General features: G+C 41.2%; 1 protein-coding gene across 1 annotated transcript in view; it reads right to left on the bottom strand.

Moving 5' to 3' along the window:
• The window catches only part of LOC149792142 (uncharacterized), an 89,073-nt gene extending 70,994 nt beyond the window's left edge, over positions 1-18,079 (bottom strand). The window contains exon 1 of the mRNA XM_089970662.1: positions 17,924-18,079. Within this exon, the coding sequence (XP_089826788.1) occupies positions 17,924-17,993 (70 nt within the window). The 5' untranslated portion in view covers positions 17,994-18,079. The remainder of the gene's footprint in view (positions 1-17,923) is intronic.
• Between the last annotated feature and the right edge of the window lie 233 nt (positions 18,080-18,312).

Raw genomic sequence — 18,312 nt, 5'->3', positions numbered from 1 at the left:
TTGAATTCAGTATAAGTTCCAATGAATATCTTTATAAAGAATTTCGTCACAACACTTTTGTATTTCCAGAGAAAATGATCAATAATTTTATCAACAACAAAAACTTCAGCCGAAACTGGTCACAAAAAAATACAATTTAAAGTGAGCTGTGTTAAATCATAACTGCAAAAATCCTCACAGTCACAAGATAATATAGTTCTATGCTTGTCCTCAGGTCACATTTAGCATTTTCTAAAACCAACTATAATCTAATGGAAAATAACCTTATAGAATAGTCAAATGAGCATTGCTTATTTACAACACAATAGCCTGTAAATTCAGTTAGGAGTCTTCAAAACCCAGACCCAAATCAACATATATACTTCTTGTTTAGCTGAATAATAATTATGTTAATGAGCTCATACACATAGAGAATGTTGAAGCTGATAATATTTGTTTACATAATGAAATAATAAACAATAAAAACATCAGTCAGGTCAAGCAGAAATTTACTCAGTTTTCGACAAGGTCAAATTCAGCAAACAATTCTGGTACTTATGTTAACATACTTACACACATACGGACACACATGCACGCACGCACGCACACACACACACACACACACACACTCACATACATACATACATACAGCAGCAGGGGGGGCGAATCGGACATTTTGTCCAATCGTTATTTTGCTTAATTATTACTTTCTGCACTCAACGATCTAGTGTCGTCAGCGCCTGGTAAAAAAAAAACGACGTCGGTCCATCTTACACGATGGTGACGTCATTTGGTTTAATTAACACCTTCTGCGCGCCGATCCCCAGCGTCGTCAGCGTCCGGTAAGCACATCGACGACCGCGTCGATGTCATCGCCCCCCCTGCTGCTATGATCTTACAAACAGAGTGATCACTAACTCCTCCTCTTGCAGATCAATTAGGTTATTTGACTGATCGGTAATTTTAAAATTAATTCTCGTTAAAAACCGATCATGGCATCGCATATAGACCGGATTAATCGGACTCTCAACGATTAAAAATCCCGGAGGGGCTGTTGGTGAAAACGAATAAAGGATATATCCCTGTTGAGCCTGATTTGATTGCTTGGTATCTACCTGGTAACTTCCTTCGATAGCATCACACACTAGATTAATCGCTATCACCGATGCAATATTTACGTTGTATGGAGCAATATGCCTACCACCATCTCCGTTATCGTGTCTGAGGATAGTTGATGGGGGGGTGTCCGCGGGTGGATTCTCAGGCCATCCTAGTATGGTTCTTATTGAACTGTTATAAATATCAACCATATACCCCGGTGTGCTTATTTCAATCGTCGACGATAACGTCGGTTCATGAACCGTAATAGCGATTTTTGATTCCTTTCCTGTGATCGATTTTATCCTGCGTTGAAATTCTTTATTGATTTGCTCTATTTGGTATGACCCAGTTGGTATTGTAACCTCCTCCCAGTCTGGGGTCCCATCGGGTTTATTTGTCCGTGCAAAAACCAGCGAGTTATTAGGTTGTTGTCCGTTAAATGCGTCCGCTCGGATATTAGGCCAACTGTGATATACTCGCAATTTTGCCAGTGCTATTTCCTTTACTGGAACCGGTGATGGAAAGTTTACACTGAATTCGGGTTTCGTTGATGTTATCGATATCATATTTGTTTGTACCGGAGTGGTGTTCTCCGCGATCCGCTGAAGTAATTGAGACCCTTCGGGGTTCAGCGACATTATTATTATTCGTTGTTTTTAGTGTCTAATTTTAACAACCAGGTGGTTTCGGCTTCCAGTTGAAAATCCTCGATTTTTGACATCGCGGAGCTATACAACTGGACCATCGTGGAGAATTCAACATCGGATACGAACAAATTATCAATCGATAACGAGATCAACCCGGATAATTTCGAGTACGCGTCGGATACTATTTGATGTTTTACTGTATACTCGTTGAGTTTTTTCTGAAAACACGATGATATCTTCCTAGTGATTGCGTTGGCAACTCCAGCAACTGTTGTCATTGCGGAGACAGCGATTGGAACAGCGATCGGGGTTATCGTGGTCACCGTGGATAAAATAACACCGGCGCCAGCTACTATACCCGACACCGAGTACACGACCGCGTCGATGGCGGTTATTTTACGACGGTATTTTTTTATTTTTACACGGTATTGTTCGGAAAGCGTTTTCAAGTTCGCGGAAAATTCTTTTGCGGTATCGAATCGATATTGATGTGACGTCGGTGATACCTCTGATTCAACTTCCTTGGTGGTCATTTTTATTTTAAAAGAGCTAGTGTTTTTAATTACTTAGATTCGCTGCAAATTCCACATACCATGTAATGTTTGCCCGGGCTAGATTTCTATCAACGGCATAAATTGTAAACTGTTCAGTTGCGTTCCTGTCTATAATTGTTGATATTGTATTGTTAAACCCGGATGAACTCGACGATAATATATTAAACTGCATCATTGAAACCAGTGTCAATCGATAAATGCCCTTAACAGTTGCGGTGATATTTACTGTATTCTGTGTAGGAGTCCAATCGAATGATCCATGCCGAATTGTGTATACTGTGTTGATGATGTTCTCATGAGGGATTTTTATTTTTTCGAATTGCTCTGCTACTCTCGGTAGTCCGTCTTTAATCGCTTCAACATCAGTTTTAATCGTTCCTATTTCCTGTATATGCGTGTCCACATCTTTTTTGTTCGCTGCAACCCTAGTAATGAGTGTATTTATTTCCTGTATATGCGTGTCTATACTTTTTTTGTTCGCTATAACATTAATTTTGAGTATTTCTATTTCCCCTTCATGCACGTCTATACTTTTTTTGCTCGCTATAGCATTAGTGTTAATTGTTTCTATTCTCTGTCTATGCGCGTCTACATTATTTATGATCGTTACAACATTAGTTTTGATTGTTTCTATTTCCCGTGTATTCTCGGTCATACTTTTTTTGTTCGCCGCAACATCAAGTTTGATTGTTTCTATTTCATATGTATGCACGTCTATACCTTTTTTGTTCGCTGCAACATCAGTTTTGATTAATCCTATTCCCCGCCAATACGCGTCTACATTTTTTTTGTTCGCTTCGACATCAGTTTTGATTGTTCCTATTTCCTGTGTATGCGCGTCCACACCCTTTTTGTTCGCTTCAATATCAGTTTTGATTGTTCCTATTTCCTGTGTATGCGTGTCCATATTATTTATGATCGTTGTAACATCAGTTTTGATTGTTTCTATTTTCCGTCCATGCGAGTCTACATTATTTATGATCGTTGCAACATTAGCGCCGATTATTTCTATTTCCCGTTCATGCGCGTCTACACTCCTTTTGTTTGTTGCGACATCAGTTTTGATTGTTTTTATTTCCTGTCCATACGCAGTGATATCATTTATAGTTATTGTAATCTCATCCGGCTTGGTATTTTTTTTACCAAAGAATTTATCAAAGTTGTCATCGATCCTGTTAACATTTTTTCGCAACGGGGGTAAATTGGCCGACATCTCCATAAGATCCGAAATAGTATTTTTTATTTTTACAAGATTTGGCTCGTCTGCCGTCGTGGATCCCCGAAAAAATCTTTCGACAATGTGTCGTACATCGTCGAAATGCGTTAGCGTCAACACGATCCGTTCTTCATATAATTTAATTTCACTACGTAAACCCTTTAACGAATTTGACATGGTTATATAATTGTCGCCAAGTGTACTTATTTTTCCATTTATCGTCAAGATGGATTCACCCGGTTTGAGTCGTCCGTCGCTGGTATACAGCGCGATAGTGTCCTCGGCGGTATCACGCTGTCGTATTAAAACGTCATCCAGCGACACATTACTGGATTTCAATTTACCCTGGCGGTCTTGAAATACAACTATTTCATCTGGGTCAACACTGGTTAAGTTCAACGTATCAGCGATTTCATCCTCAATTAGTTTTTTTATGTCATCGGTGGCGGGCGTTTCCGTGGGCTTTTTCAGCGCCGAACCCGGTCGTCCCCAGATATCAATCATTATTATTGTAAATGTTATTCTCTAAAATCCGTTGAGCTTCTACGACCCCACTAGTGTATTCGTTTACAACCACATGAGGTGGTTTTCGCGATGATGAAATCGCCGCGAGTACGTTCAATACTTCACGGCCACATATCGGTGGGTCGCTTAATCGCTGTGTTGGCAGCGTGGAATAAAAAACCCGGGCTGAACACGCCCGGACATACCGCATGAACTCTTTCGGCGGGGCTAACCCGTATGAATCAAAATAGACGATTGCACGCGGATCAATCGCGTACGCAACCCAATGAGTTCCCGCTCCGGAGGACCCATCGAGGTTAATTATGCCTGTTTCAATATTCCTTGGTGCCGCCGGTAATTGATCCCTCATAAAAACACCTCTGAAGTTTTTTATCGCTAGCGCGTTTGCGGCGCCTATTAAATCAAAATTAGACATGGGAGTCATAGACTCAGGAGTCATTGACTCCCAAGTCAATAAACGGTTCCCGGTAGTCTTAGACCCTTCCCCGAGTACCATGAATACGGGGTTCCCGGTAGTCTTAGACCCTTTCCGGCCACGGGTCGTTTTTTTTTGTAGCCTTTCCCGGTTGCCTTCTTCAATGCCATCCCCGCCGCGGTACCAACGGCCCCCAACGCCGCCGCCTTAGCCACTGCTGGGGCCGCCGAGGCAATCAACGCTGGAATCGCAGCTAACAGCGGAAATATCCCACCGGTCTTTTCCATGTTTTTAATTGCTGCGGCTGAAAAATCTATTTGAACACCCTTTTTATTCTTCATCGCATCATTGAAATGTTTTATTTGACGCGCCGTCAACGATATCTTATGATTACCACCTGCCATCTGCGACGGCTTCAGCGTTATTGTGGTTCCGCATTGTTTAGCCGACTTTGATCGTAATTTCTTGACTTGACCATCAGTCAACTCTACACTGACGACACTATACGACATTTTATTGTAAACGCGTTTATGCTTTCAATTACATGTTTTCCACTGGTGCATCAACGATTCTCATTCGTCCACCAACGCCTTCCAACAGCATTGATTTATCGCTGAGAATGACAGCAACCGCTCTATAATTAACACCACCCGGGGCTATACGAGCTCGGAAGTGTATATCAACGACGGATTGTCTCGTTAAATCAAGATGTTCCAACGAAAAGTAATAAATCGGATACAGGTTTTTAAAATCAAGTTGTGATATTTGCAAACCAGTGTCGACGTTTTGATCACGACCCATATACGACAGCAATCGATGGTACACACGTGCGATATGGTTGTCGCCGTAATTAAGCTGTATATCCTCGGATGGTTCCTGTTGTCCGTTTATTCTCAGCGAAACATCCCTGACTCCTAATTGATCAAATATCATATGGCTGCGTTCTTGACTGCCCAATCGTTCCCTATTCTGTAGCGCTATGAATATATGACGCGGGGCTGAAACACCCTGTTTTGACGCCAAGTGCCATGTAAACGTATCGGCGACGTTATCCTCTTTAGCATCAGTTGTTACCGCTAGCCAACTCAACAACGATTTCCCTCCCTGTTCCATAAATGCTAACAATCGTGCTTCCGTGGTAACTGATGGAGTCAGCACCGGCATCCACAATGCCATTTTAGTTAAAATGACTTTACCGGCAGCGACGCCAGCAGCATGCCATATTGCATTGTTATCATCGCCCCTTCGCGTCAGCGCGATTGTATGCTTAGCCCCATAGACAACTTTTCTGACATTTCTGCAGAATCCAAATATGTGATGGAGTGGAATCGCGCATGAAAACTGTCGGCGTGGTCCTTGCAACATTCCTACTCGTGCTGCGAATCCCATATTGTAATTACCGTTAAGACTTTTTATAATATTGAAATCAGCGCCTGGTTTTGCTCTGCGATCTGGATTGGCTGCTTCAGCCTGATCACCTGCGATATTTTCCTTCGCTAGCACGTTGATATACTGAATATGATCAGCGTTATTAGTGGTGTCCTTTGCGAACATTATAGATGGGCCCGCCGATCTTGTATAATCATCCGAGTATCTCGCCAACCCAATTATCGTTGTTGCAACATCAACCTCGCGTTCTATTGATTCAATTTCTCGCCCGTCAATAAGATATCTGGCGCTCTCAAATAACGCCATGATACCGTTGTTGACGAAGCCAACTCGAACACGATGGTCATCTGCGTATGGTGCATTATCGGCGGCATTTGTCACGAGTTCTCCCTCGATTTCGATAAACGCTTCACACGGCAAAAAATATTTACTGGTATCTTGGACTTGAAGTTCAATTCGCGATCGTAGGTCGGGTTGCGCTGCATAATAAGAATAAAATTGATAATCACGGACAGAATCATCCCTGCGCACTGGGGCGTCCATATCAAACGCGGGATCAGCGGTTCGCGCAAACATTCTATTATTTATCATGTTGATGTTTTCAATTGAAATCCATCAACGTCGTTTTCGTCGTAAATTCTTTGAATTTAAACCACTCCCCGCTATCGCGTTCATGAGCGCGTTGGTTGCCGCATCGGCGGATGGCGAAGTCGCCAACGACTGAGTCGTCGCCAACGACTCTAGTTTTTCTTCCACGGCGTTATTTATTACTTTACTGACATTTGCAGGCATCACTGTCGTTGATGGCATTACCGGTGGTTTCTGTTTTTTTCTCCTGGATTTTACCAACGACATTAGTTTGTCTCGTGCGGCAGAAAACGCCCTTCCGGCAACATCTCCAATGGCACTAATACCCTTATCACGAATAACATCAATAGCCTTCATTCCTAATTGTTTGGCTAACGGCGCTACTTTTGGAGCCATTCTTGTAAATAACCCCGCAATGGTGCTACCGAGACCATCTCCATAGTACGCGCGGTAAATAGGCAATCGCGAGTTTACCACGTAGACGAGTACTGGTTTATCATGGTTGTAGTGTATGATCATCCTTATTAAAAACACCAGTTTTCCAATTAATCATCCACGAGTTCGTCTATGAGCGTTCGATATGCATTAATGTCCATAATACCGCCTGCAAATAACCGCTTGCAAATATCAGCGGCCTCATTGATTATTTCCGGAGAGTTATTTCCGGCTCGTTTTCCTCCGATTAGTACCTCTAGCCGTGATATATCACTGAGAACACTACCAGGACAGGTAACGCCGTAGGATTCTTTACCAACAGAGTATCCTTTTCCTTTTTTTGGTGTTATACTCTTAACTTCCTTGTGGAATGCGTCGTAATCGGATTTACTACGATGTGGTAATGCATCTTTATGTTTACTCGCTAAATACACTATTCTTGCCCAGTCCTTTAACGACTTTATATTTTTCTCGTAACCGCTATTGATATGCTTCTTATCTCGTATGCTCTTAGCAAAATTGTTGGCAGCAAAATTAATTAATTCTTCCCTGTTGCTGAAGCCTCTAATTTCATCTATTGTGCTCTTCTTGAGTACAATACGGGGTATATTCCCCTCTTTTTCTTCCGGTATTTCTTCTTCTGGTGTTTCTTCGGGTATTTCTTCTTCTGGTTCTTTCGCAGTAGCACCTAATTCTTCCTCGTCGGCCATTGTAACATAAGGTTCTTGTGGTTCGGTTATAGCGAGTGGTGGTGGCCTCCGTGTTGTAGCAGCCGCTATTTTTGCAGGGAGTGTTTCTAAAGACCTTTTTGTTTGTTTTGTCTCTGCCGCTATCTTTTCAAGCGCACCAAGAACGGGTACAGTTACCGCCGTAACATCCTTAGTCGCTTTAGTTACCGGGGCAAATAACTGTTCACTTCCAACAGCAAAATCAGTTTGCATTTGTTGTCGCGTTTGAAGTTTCTCTCTCACTCTGTCTCGTAACGATATAAACTTTCTAAGCGCTGCTAGCCGCTCTCTGGCTAGCCGAGTAGTAAGTGATTCACCTACCATTATTGTAAATTGATCCGCAATTTTCTAATTTTCCGCCGAGTGTACCATCGGGGGCTCCACGGAGTTTTCGTCTATAATCCTTCTAATGTTTTTGATCTTACTAGAAATCTCCCGGCGTCGTTCATAAACACGTCCGAGTTTTTTTCGTATTATTTCAACGGCAGTGAATAGTCCAATGAATGCATTTGCGTCATTGTGGTACAGGTTCTCATTAATCGTATGTTGTAATCGTTTTATAAAAAAATACTCGCGGGCCAGGGTAAAACGCCCCCGTTTCGACTGTTCGTTAATAATCTCATAATCGGATAATATTTTTTCACTGTCGAGACCATCAGATAATTCAATTCCTTGATTTTTTAATTTTGAAATCTCGGCTAATATATTATTGATGTCTTCGATATTCATTATTCTTATAAAACATCTTGTTTTTAAATAAAAAGAAAAATGAAACCCCGTGTATCAATTCCGAAGGTGTTTAATAATTCGTTAGACGTGACCTCGTCAGCGCCATAGGCGCCGGTGACTTCATCACTCGCTGATTTCTGTTATATATGAAAATCGAATTCTATGCCCGGTCTTTTTTGAGATCGCTGAATTCTGTATTCCTTCTGCAACAAATCGTATTGAGGCGATATAAATGTCAAAATATTTTCCTGCCTCATTCATCGACTGAAATATTTTTTCCTCGTGAGTTGTTGTATCAAATGACTTTACGGGTTTTGCTTTCTTTGGGTATTTACCGGTTTGGCCTTTTTTGGTATTCTGACTTTGCGAGATAGCTTGCAAGTTTGTAAGAGAATTATCAGTCTTATTATTATTAATATGATCAATCACAAGCCCATTTTCGATTAATCCGTTGAATGCTTCAAATACAATCCTGTGAACATAATACTTCTTTTTTCCGGCACCAAACATCAAATACCCGTGATTATTTACGGTACCAACCGGCTTCTTCAGTTTGCGGTTTCTAACAATGCCGTCGCGAGATGCCTCGTAATTGACGACCAGGGGATGCGGCTGAAATTCTTGGTCCATTTGTATAATAATACTACTTGTCTAATTTATTATTTGGTTTAATTATGAATCTTTCAACGTAGTCTTGGGGGGTTTTAATGACGAAATCGGCGGTGGGGTCAATGACGGCGTTTTTAATTCGCTTGTCATAATAGCGTTTTAGTTCCCTGTATCGCTTTCCGCCACAATTAATACACAACTGCGATTTTCCTCTTACACCGACGTGACAAACCAAGCACGGGAGGGGGCCAAGAGAACCATTACGAACGCTTTGTAAATGATACCCGCAGAATTCACCTCTACATGATTTATTGCACGGGGTTGTCGACCCAATCATCAACCATTTGCAGTGATTCATTATACTATATTCTTTCATTTAAATACTTGTTTTAATTATATGGATGAGTTTGAGAGATTGGCAGCAATTAAGCCCCGGAAAAATATTAAATTCAATCTCGATAGAGTCCTCAAGGACACACCAAAAGCGTTAATAAACGATAAAACCCTGTTGAATAAAATACGCGATTGTATCAATGAATTCAAACGTGATGGTGCATCTCATAGTTGGTCAACATTTCGAATTGATGGTGTTGTTGATGCTACCATGAACGACAACCGCGCAGCAATGATAATATCACAACTTGACAGTAAAAGGTATTTCTTCAGAGTAAAATTCATTGTCCGGGTGGAATCAGGCGATTGGATCATACGTGATAAATTTGAACCAGTTTTCAGCGACAAGAAAACAGTCACTGTCAGCCGCGACTCCAAGCCGGGGTTGTTAACCGGAATTGACAGACCATACTATGAACGAGCGTATCCTGAAACAGCAGTTGTTTATGGAATATACCCGTTAAATAAGAAACCTGATATCGGAAAACTGAAACCGATGAAACAGTCAACTGGGATAAATTGTGTAGCAGAACGAATAATAGAGCATTTTACAAATGCATGTCGAGGAAATAAACTGACTGATCTACGGCGTAGCAAAATCAACCAGTGGGAACTAACCGTAAAAGAGCGTGGAGCGACCATCAGCGACATAGCGAGATTAGAAACATCGCTGAGATTTCCAATAACCGTTACAACGATAACCGGTGAAGTATTACACGAATCAAAGTACAAATCAAAGGGAGCCCCAATCAAAATTATCGATCATAACGAACACGCATGGACGCCCGCGATCACAATATTTCCACGGGATAGAACAGTAAAGTATATACCCGAAGAATTCCTGGGAGAGAACGGGTTTCTCGCGGAGAGGAAACTATTTGATGCTATTGCCTACTTGTGTAAAAACGACCCTGTATCAATGTGGTTACTTCGCAGCGCTGAAAACGATGCGGATACCTTTGATCAGTTTGTAAGACCAAACGGTGAATTATATCGCACTGAAGCATTTCACAACAGGATGAAAAAAACCGCCATAGAATTTGAGGAGCATGATGAACAACTGCTAACAAATTGTTTTACGATTCCATCGGTTGCGGCTCATGTTGCAGCAAGGAAAAATGCGTGGAGACCAACGCGCAAGGAATTTCTACCGGATGTACAATCCAGTTGTTTGGAATACTATCACGGTGGACTATGGAACACTGAATACAGCCGCGACGCTATGATTTCCGTTGATATGGTTGCCTGTTATCCAGCGAGTTTTCTCGGGTATGGATCCGCCGCTGAGTATTTCAAACGATTTGGACACCCCAGACATGAAATGACTCGTGTTGCTATTAATGGACCACTGCCTGATTTTGATTTAACCGGATTCGCTCGCGTAGTATCATTTGAGTTCGCGGCAGGACTTCATCGCTGTTGCTATATTTGGATCGGTAGACACATGGCTGAAAAGAAGTGGCTGCCAATAGCGCTGCTACGGTATATGATTGATTGTAGCATGCTTGTATCGTTGATTGTCAGTGACGCGATTATATCATACCGAGCGCAGACTGAAGTCTGGTTACCAGAACCGGAGCGTCTAGATAGCATAATTGACGAATCCAGAAAACACATCGATGCCGACGAGGAATATATCATCGAATGGTCCAGGAGGATATTTAACCAACGAAACCGCGAGGCAAAAGATCTCGGTAGAAGAATAATTGGTAAGTTCACACAAGGTGGAAGAAACTGCGACTACAAACGATATTGCTCACGGCTGATTATAGATGACGCAGAATATGATTTCGTAATCAAGGACGCAGTGGCAAAAAATAGATACGTGAACTGCAAAACAGCTTTCTTGTCCAATGGAACGAGGTTGGGTACAGTTGTTACCTACAGCGATGGAGACAGCCCAGCATACCCGCATTTGAGGGCGTCTATGCTGGGTTATGCCGCTATCAATTTATTCTCGATGATAAATAGATTCCCCGATACCGCGGTTAGAGTAGCAGTTGATTCGTTTTATATTGACGTAGCGTATAAGGGAAACGTAGCCGAGTTTACTAGTCCGGACGAGAGTTGGGGTACATGGAGAATTAAAAATGAAATACGACGCGATTATTCCCCGTCAGCAGATGTCACCGTTGAGAACAATTACCTACGCGGTGATAAATTGTCAGAATGGTCTAATGCACCATCGTGTTCTGATCCAATTTGTAGACACAAGACGGTTTATTTAAGCGGCTGTGGCGGGTCAGGAAAGACGACTCGGGCAATTGAATTATTTCGAACGCGGGCAAGTATAATCGTGCTTACACCGACCCATAGACTAGCGCGAGAGATAAAACAACGAAATGTTGACGCCGTTACTTATCACAGCTTTTTTCGATACAGCGGCGGTGAGTGGACCCCTGATCGAATGGGTGAAAAATTTATTCCCGATATTATCATCTGGGATGAGATATGTACTGTTTCGTTAGATACTTTACAAATGTTTCTTGAGTGGTTGCTGCGCGCGAATACAGCGGTGATCATGTGTGGCGACCATGGCCAACCACCACCATTTGTCGGCGAGGGTCCACATGATTGGTTAAAGGGTTTTGTGGACTATTATGAAGAAACCGATACTGATTACCGAGCACTTGATGAACAACTGCGCGGGGTTAAGAAATTAATCAGATTACAGCCGGATAGAATTCAATGTGAAATAATCCGCGAGGTGATTCCGGAAACGCCGTTAAATGAATTCTGGGAAACATGGAGACCAAACGATTTGATTGTAGCGAGTAGAAAGATAGTCAGAGACACACTTCAGCGGAAGTTGTTTACGTTGCATAAGGAAAAGTTTCCAACGCGCCCAGTGCCGTTATGTTATAGACCCGCGGACACACGGCGGCAGAACATTGAAGTTGAAATTCCAGCCCCGACAGCGTCGGGGACAAAAAAACAAATTCTCGTGCTGAATGATATTGTGCTCGTTGATATCAGCGTCGTCAAGGACGCGTTACGTGCTGATAAATCCCCGTGGACGCTAGGATACGCAACGACAATACATTCCTCGCAAGGATTAACCATCACGGACACAATTGTTTGGATGGTTGATAATCGCATCGAATGGTCAAATCTAGTCTATCTTGCAGTGTCCAGAGTACGGAGAATGAATCAGCTTCGAAGAATTGTTATTGACGAAGCCACCGACGAAGCCGGCGACAAAGTCACCATCGATGCAAGCGTCATTGATAGAAAACTCTCGGGTTACCGCCAACAGGATAAAAAAAAACAGCGGCGTTTTGATATTGATGCCGAATTAATAATTGCGTTACGACAACAACAGAATAATCACTGCGCGAGTTGTAATTGTGTAATGCGTTGGCGTTATTCGGATAAAGACGCTCGCCAATTTACCGTGGATAGGATCGATAACAGTCTCGGTCATGTCAAAAACAATGTGAGGTTGACCTGTCTTGAGTGCAATAGACGCAACGGCGCTAGTTAAGACCACGCGGAGGTAATTGAGTATCGTCAGGTATCACTTGTAGTTGCTCGCGTGTAAATCCGCGCTGAGGAGCAGTTGAATCCAGTCTGTAGATCGGTGGTCTACCAGTTGATCGTGTTATCGTTGATATGTTATGTGTGGTAACACTCCAAATAGGATCAGTAGCTCTTTTTTTACCGCCTTCAAGCTCTCCTGGTTCATATAGATATCTAACAGTGACATCGCCAAGAATCGGCTTGGAAACGCTATTTATTTTTGATTTTCCGGGTATATACTCGTATTTAATCGCGTCGCTGGGCTTCATGTTGATTGCTCGGGTAATCTCGTTATTTAACGCTGCAATTACACCTGGCAACCTTTTAACCCATTCACGAGATCGTTTTTCTTGGATGAATTCCTTCGCGTATTGATATCCAAATAACCGTTCAGCAAGAGTCCGATTGAATCGTTCAACAATTGCCTGATCACGATGTAGCGCAGTATGACCTCGTCGTATCGCGACGCTATGATGTTTCAGCGTTGATAAAACAGCGCCGCGAAATTCACTACCGGGATCAACTTGTAATAGATTTGGCCAGCGCAGAGGGCCTCTTCGATAAATTCTTTCAAACGCAGCGGCTACTTCAGTTGCCGACTTTGTTTTTAACGGCTCCGCTTGTTTGTATCGACTCGCAACATCAACTACGGTTAGCGCGTATTTGTAACCGTTGTCATGCGGCAGAAATAGTATATCAGCCTGATGAACTTCATTAGGTACGCTGACATCAAAGCGCGAGAAGTTGATTTGTTTAGGCGGTGGTAGATAGATTTGCCATATAGCCTGTTTGGATAACCAATTAGCCGCAGTGGTCTTTGTTACCTTTGCAGCGCTTGCAAGCTTACCAATTGCGGCCTTCCCCTTCCAGTATCCTCTCGGAGAATAATAGATGGATTCCATGTTGTTATTAATTACCAGCACCCATCATTAATTTACCTTTCATAGCCGATTTTACCAACCATGAGGCCAATTTTTCTTTGACGGATTTATCAGGAATAGCATTTAATGCGTGAATTAATTTTACATCCGCGATATGACGCTGTTGCAGATCGCTACTTTTGTAAGCAACATCATGAGCATGACACGCCTTATCGATAGCGTTTATTGGATACTCACCGGGTTTGGGCTGATTTTGATCATCGAGTCTGATATCTAATCGTGTTCCGGGGCCACAGTAGCTATATCCTGGGAGGTGTTTTTCTCCTGGATACTTTGCCCACGGTGTTCCGGGGAGTTTTGCCAATTTGGCTGCGATGTCACCTCCTCGCTTTTTTTTAAAACATCTCCGGGTCTAATAGAAATAAATCTAAATTTCTTTGTACCGCATTGTACACACTTGCCAGTAAGCGCCGATCTGTTATTTCTTGTTGTAGCGGTTGTCATATCATTTGTGCCAGTACGTACTCTACACTTCACACAATATAGATCCATAATTTATGTATAGAGATATGAATATAATTGATTTTTCGGCGACTAAAACAAGAGAACCAGTTAAGCATGTTGCAGCGTTACCAAACTCGATCCGGATGATTATCATCGGACCATCTGGATCCGGCAAGACGCAATTGTTACTCAATTTAATAATGAGATGGATGAAGTGGGATAAGTTGTATTTGGTTGCTCCTAGCGTGGATGATCAACGATGCTACGAGGTGTTGAAAGATTTCAACGAGAATGCATCAGCGATCGCTAAAAAAAATGTTATTGAGTTTATTACGGATATCAATGATGCACCGGGTATTGATGATATTGATGGCGACGTTAACAATCTAGTCGTGTACGATGATGTTATGTTAGATAATCAAAAAAACCCAGCTAGGATATTTTCCAGAGGCAGGCATAAAAACACTGACGTGATATATGTCACTCAACGATACACTCAGATTCCAAAAGTAATTAGAGACAACTGTAATATTCTTGCTGTGTTCAACGGCGTTGATACACACACGCTATGAAATATTTGGCAGACATGGTGCGGCGGTGACATGGACTTTAATGGTTTTCGAAACTTCTTTAGTCATGCTCAGTCGACCCCACATGGATTCGTAACGATAAATTTACATGATCCTCGGACACGATATCGTATCGGACTTGACCAAATATTCGGTTAGTTGTAAATAATTTTCATTGTAAGCAGCAGAGGGGGCGATGACATCGACGCGGTCGTCGATGTGCTTACCGGACGCTGACGACGCTGGGGATCGGCGCGCAGAAGGTGTTAATTAAACCAAATGACGTCACCATCGTGTAAGATGGACCGACGTCGTTTTTTTTTTACCAGGCGCTGACGACACTAGATCGTTGAGTGCAGAAAGTAATAATTAAGCAAAATAACGATTGGACAAAATGTCCGATTCGCCCCCCCTGCTGCTCATACTGAAAGAGTCGTAATTTTATAGTCTTTACTGTAATCGATGAAAGCTCGCGAAACACTATAATGAACGAAATATATGACCACCATAATTACTACATTACACATCTGATGTTTGTTATTAAGCAAGTGCGTTTTTGAAATATGAAGAAAAATAATTATCAATAAAAAAAACATAATGGTTGCTGCAACTATCAGATGATCACGGTGCATACAATGTGTACCTATACGTCTGACGATTTCACAGGATACATTGCGAATTTGGCATGATAAAGAGAAGTTGCATAGATTTGGGGTGTCTGAGGAGACCATATTCGATTACAGGAGATGATATATGATAGATGTCATCGATCCTTATATAAAATAATGGGCTTCATTTGGTCCATCACATGTAGCTTTCGTAGGTCGTGGCCATTGATGTTTATAATTCACTGAGCATGGAGGTCAGGTATAGTATAACCGTACGGAGAGCGATATGAGTTACCCAATTACGGTTCAGCGATGGATTTTGGATAAATTTTCAATAAAGTATTTTCTTGACGATAATTTCAACAAATATATCCTTCTGGTTGGAAATAATCATTATTTTGTCATAGATTTATAATCTCAAAACTGGTTAAGATTTTCCAACAATTTTTCAATTTCTCCAACATCAAACGCTTTTCCAACAGCATTCCAACTTTCAACGGTTTTCCAGCAAATTTCCAACAATATGGTAGGTACGGCCCGGGAAATTTTGAATCGAGAGCCAGAACGCCAGAACGCCAGAACTCCGGTGCGCAAGCAAGACGACAAGAGACCATCCAAAGCCCAAATGCATAAGGTATGTACAGCAGTATGTAACAGTCAGGTTTCAGGTTTAAGAGTCAATATAGCAAGACATGGGTGTCTACTTTACTTTATTTTAGCTACTTATGTAATTTATTTAATATTTATTTTGCAATCATAATTAATGCATTAACAATTTCCTATGTTAAAGAATTTTAAGATATACATAGATAATGCTGCAATTTCAGTATTTAAAGTAGAACTTAAATCTCTTAGTATTCTAAAATAAAAATTTCTTCACTTCTGATGTTTCATCTAGTATCCATTGTCATGAATTTTAAATATTTAAATATGTGGCAGTTAGTTACTGTTCTTTGAGAAGTTTTGTTTGCAAATTCAATTTGTGTAAATGTTAAAGAGTTTGCCTGGACATCAGGATACATTGCAGTTAGAAAACTTTGTTTAAGTGATCAGTGTGATGTTTTTTTTTATCACATATCGCCCCGTTCTAAGTACTCGTATGTGGTTATTGAATGAGCCTAATTTCTCTTCACGTATCACACTTTTGCATATATTATTTGTGCGTGGTCATTGAACGAGCTTCTTTTCTCTTCACATACTACGATTTTACAAGTATACATTGTGTGATTATCTCCTCATATCACACAGATTAAATTCTATAAATGTAGGTGTGATCATTGAATATATATATATATATATAGAGAGAGAGAGAGAGAGAGAGAGAGAGAGAGAGAGCTTAAAATACCACACTTTCTTAGACTAAAACTCTCGATCTCATGAACTTGCATGCGTTCGTCGGGCAAACATAATCCCCCCGAAAAAAAAAAAAAAAAAAAAAAAAAAATTCAAGTAGCTGTCAGTTCGGGCGCAGTCTAAGGAAAACAACTCGAATCAGTAACAGGACAAGTTGTCTCCCTTGATCTACTGCAGTACTGTTGCTTCAACTCAACATTATCTACTAGAATCCTAAGTGATGAAAGCCATTTTCAGGCCAAGATTGTGTACTGTATGAATAAAGACAATTTTCACAATGGTACCCGCCCCCTTATTCACAACCAGTAAATAATAATAAGCTGAGAAAGTGTCAATTCACACAAATGAAGAAAGTTGGTGATATTTTCCCCCCGTACACCAGTGACTGCAAGCAAGCATAAAGGCCAATGGTGTGAGAAGGATACCCGAATACCAGACCTGACGCCAAAGTTTGCATATTCGTCATCATGACGCGTTTCCTGGAATCTGGGTGATTGCTGAATATTCAGTGTATTGCTGTATAATGTATTTGAATCTTGCTTCTTGAATAAATATGTTATTATGAATACAAAAGTCTGACTCTTGTCATGCTTTTAGTCAAGTTTATTTCATAAGGTGTATTTAGCAACTAAAGTGTCAGTGGTGTCAATGGTTGTCGTATCACAAAAAGTGATCGAGAAATAAAGTACCTAAAGGCCAAAAACCCGTTACAAAACATACATACATACATACATTCATACATACATACATACATACATACATACACACATGCATACATACGTACGTACATACGTACGTACGTAGTGATGCCCCGAGTGGCCGAGTGGTCTAAAGCGCTCTCCGTTACGGATCATTGCCATCTCACCTGTCTGCGTGGGTTCGAGTCTCGGATTCGGCTAATATGGGTATGTGAGAAAGCTAGTCAGTAGCTTCTCATGGGTTGGTGGTTTTTTCCGGGGTTTACCCGGGTTCTTCCTCCACCATTAACACTAGCCGCCGTGTATAGCCTATCGTGTGCTGAAAAATAGCTTTAAACCCTACAACAACAACAACGTATGTACGTACGTGCATACGTCTGATAAGTTATTTTAAATATCGATACAGTTTCAGAGGAAAACATTTAGTATAAGAAGAAGAAAACAATTGTTCAATTTAGGTGCTTAAACTAAAATAATACTTACCCTGGATAGATGCAGCACATACGAAGCAGCATAGGAGGGTAATAATTTCATACATCATTTTAGATGTCATTTCAGTACTTTCCAATATCACCCGACCTGTTAGTATAAAAACCAAGCAGGAAGTGTTTATATCATATGCAATGTGTTGGGCTTTAAAGATAAATAACGTCCACGTTTGCCTAGCAGCGTTGCTATCTCCTATATGAATTGCTTTAAAAAAATACTGCCTTGAACTTAAACCATCGATTGGCTAATGCATAGACAAATCTTTTTATCACTGTTAGTTTGGCACTTCTATAGTCTTGACTATACCTCCCCGTTTGTTTGTACCCACCTATTGATTTCAAAAACAGAAATCACTAATGGAATAAAAAAATGCATAGAACTTA

The sequence above is a fragment of the Sinohyriopsis cumingii genome, chromosome 9 (genome assembly GCF_028554795.1).
Source record: "Sinohyriopsis cumingii isolate HCF-2022 chromosome 9, ASM2855479v2, whole genome shotgun sequence".
Classification (NCBI taxonomy): Eukaryota; Metazoa; Mollusca; class Bivalvia; order Unionida; family Unionidae; genus Sinohyriopsis; species Sinohyriopsis cumingii.
The sequence above is the reverse complement of the archived record's forward strand: the minus strand, read 5'-3'. Positions and strand labels throughout refer to the sequence as shown.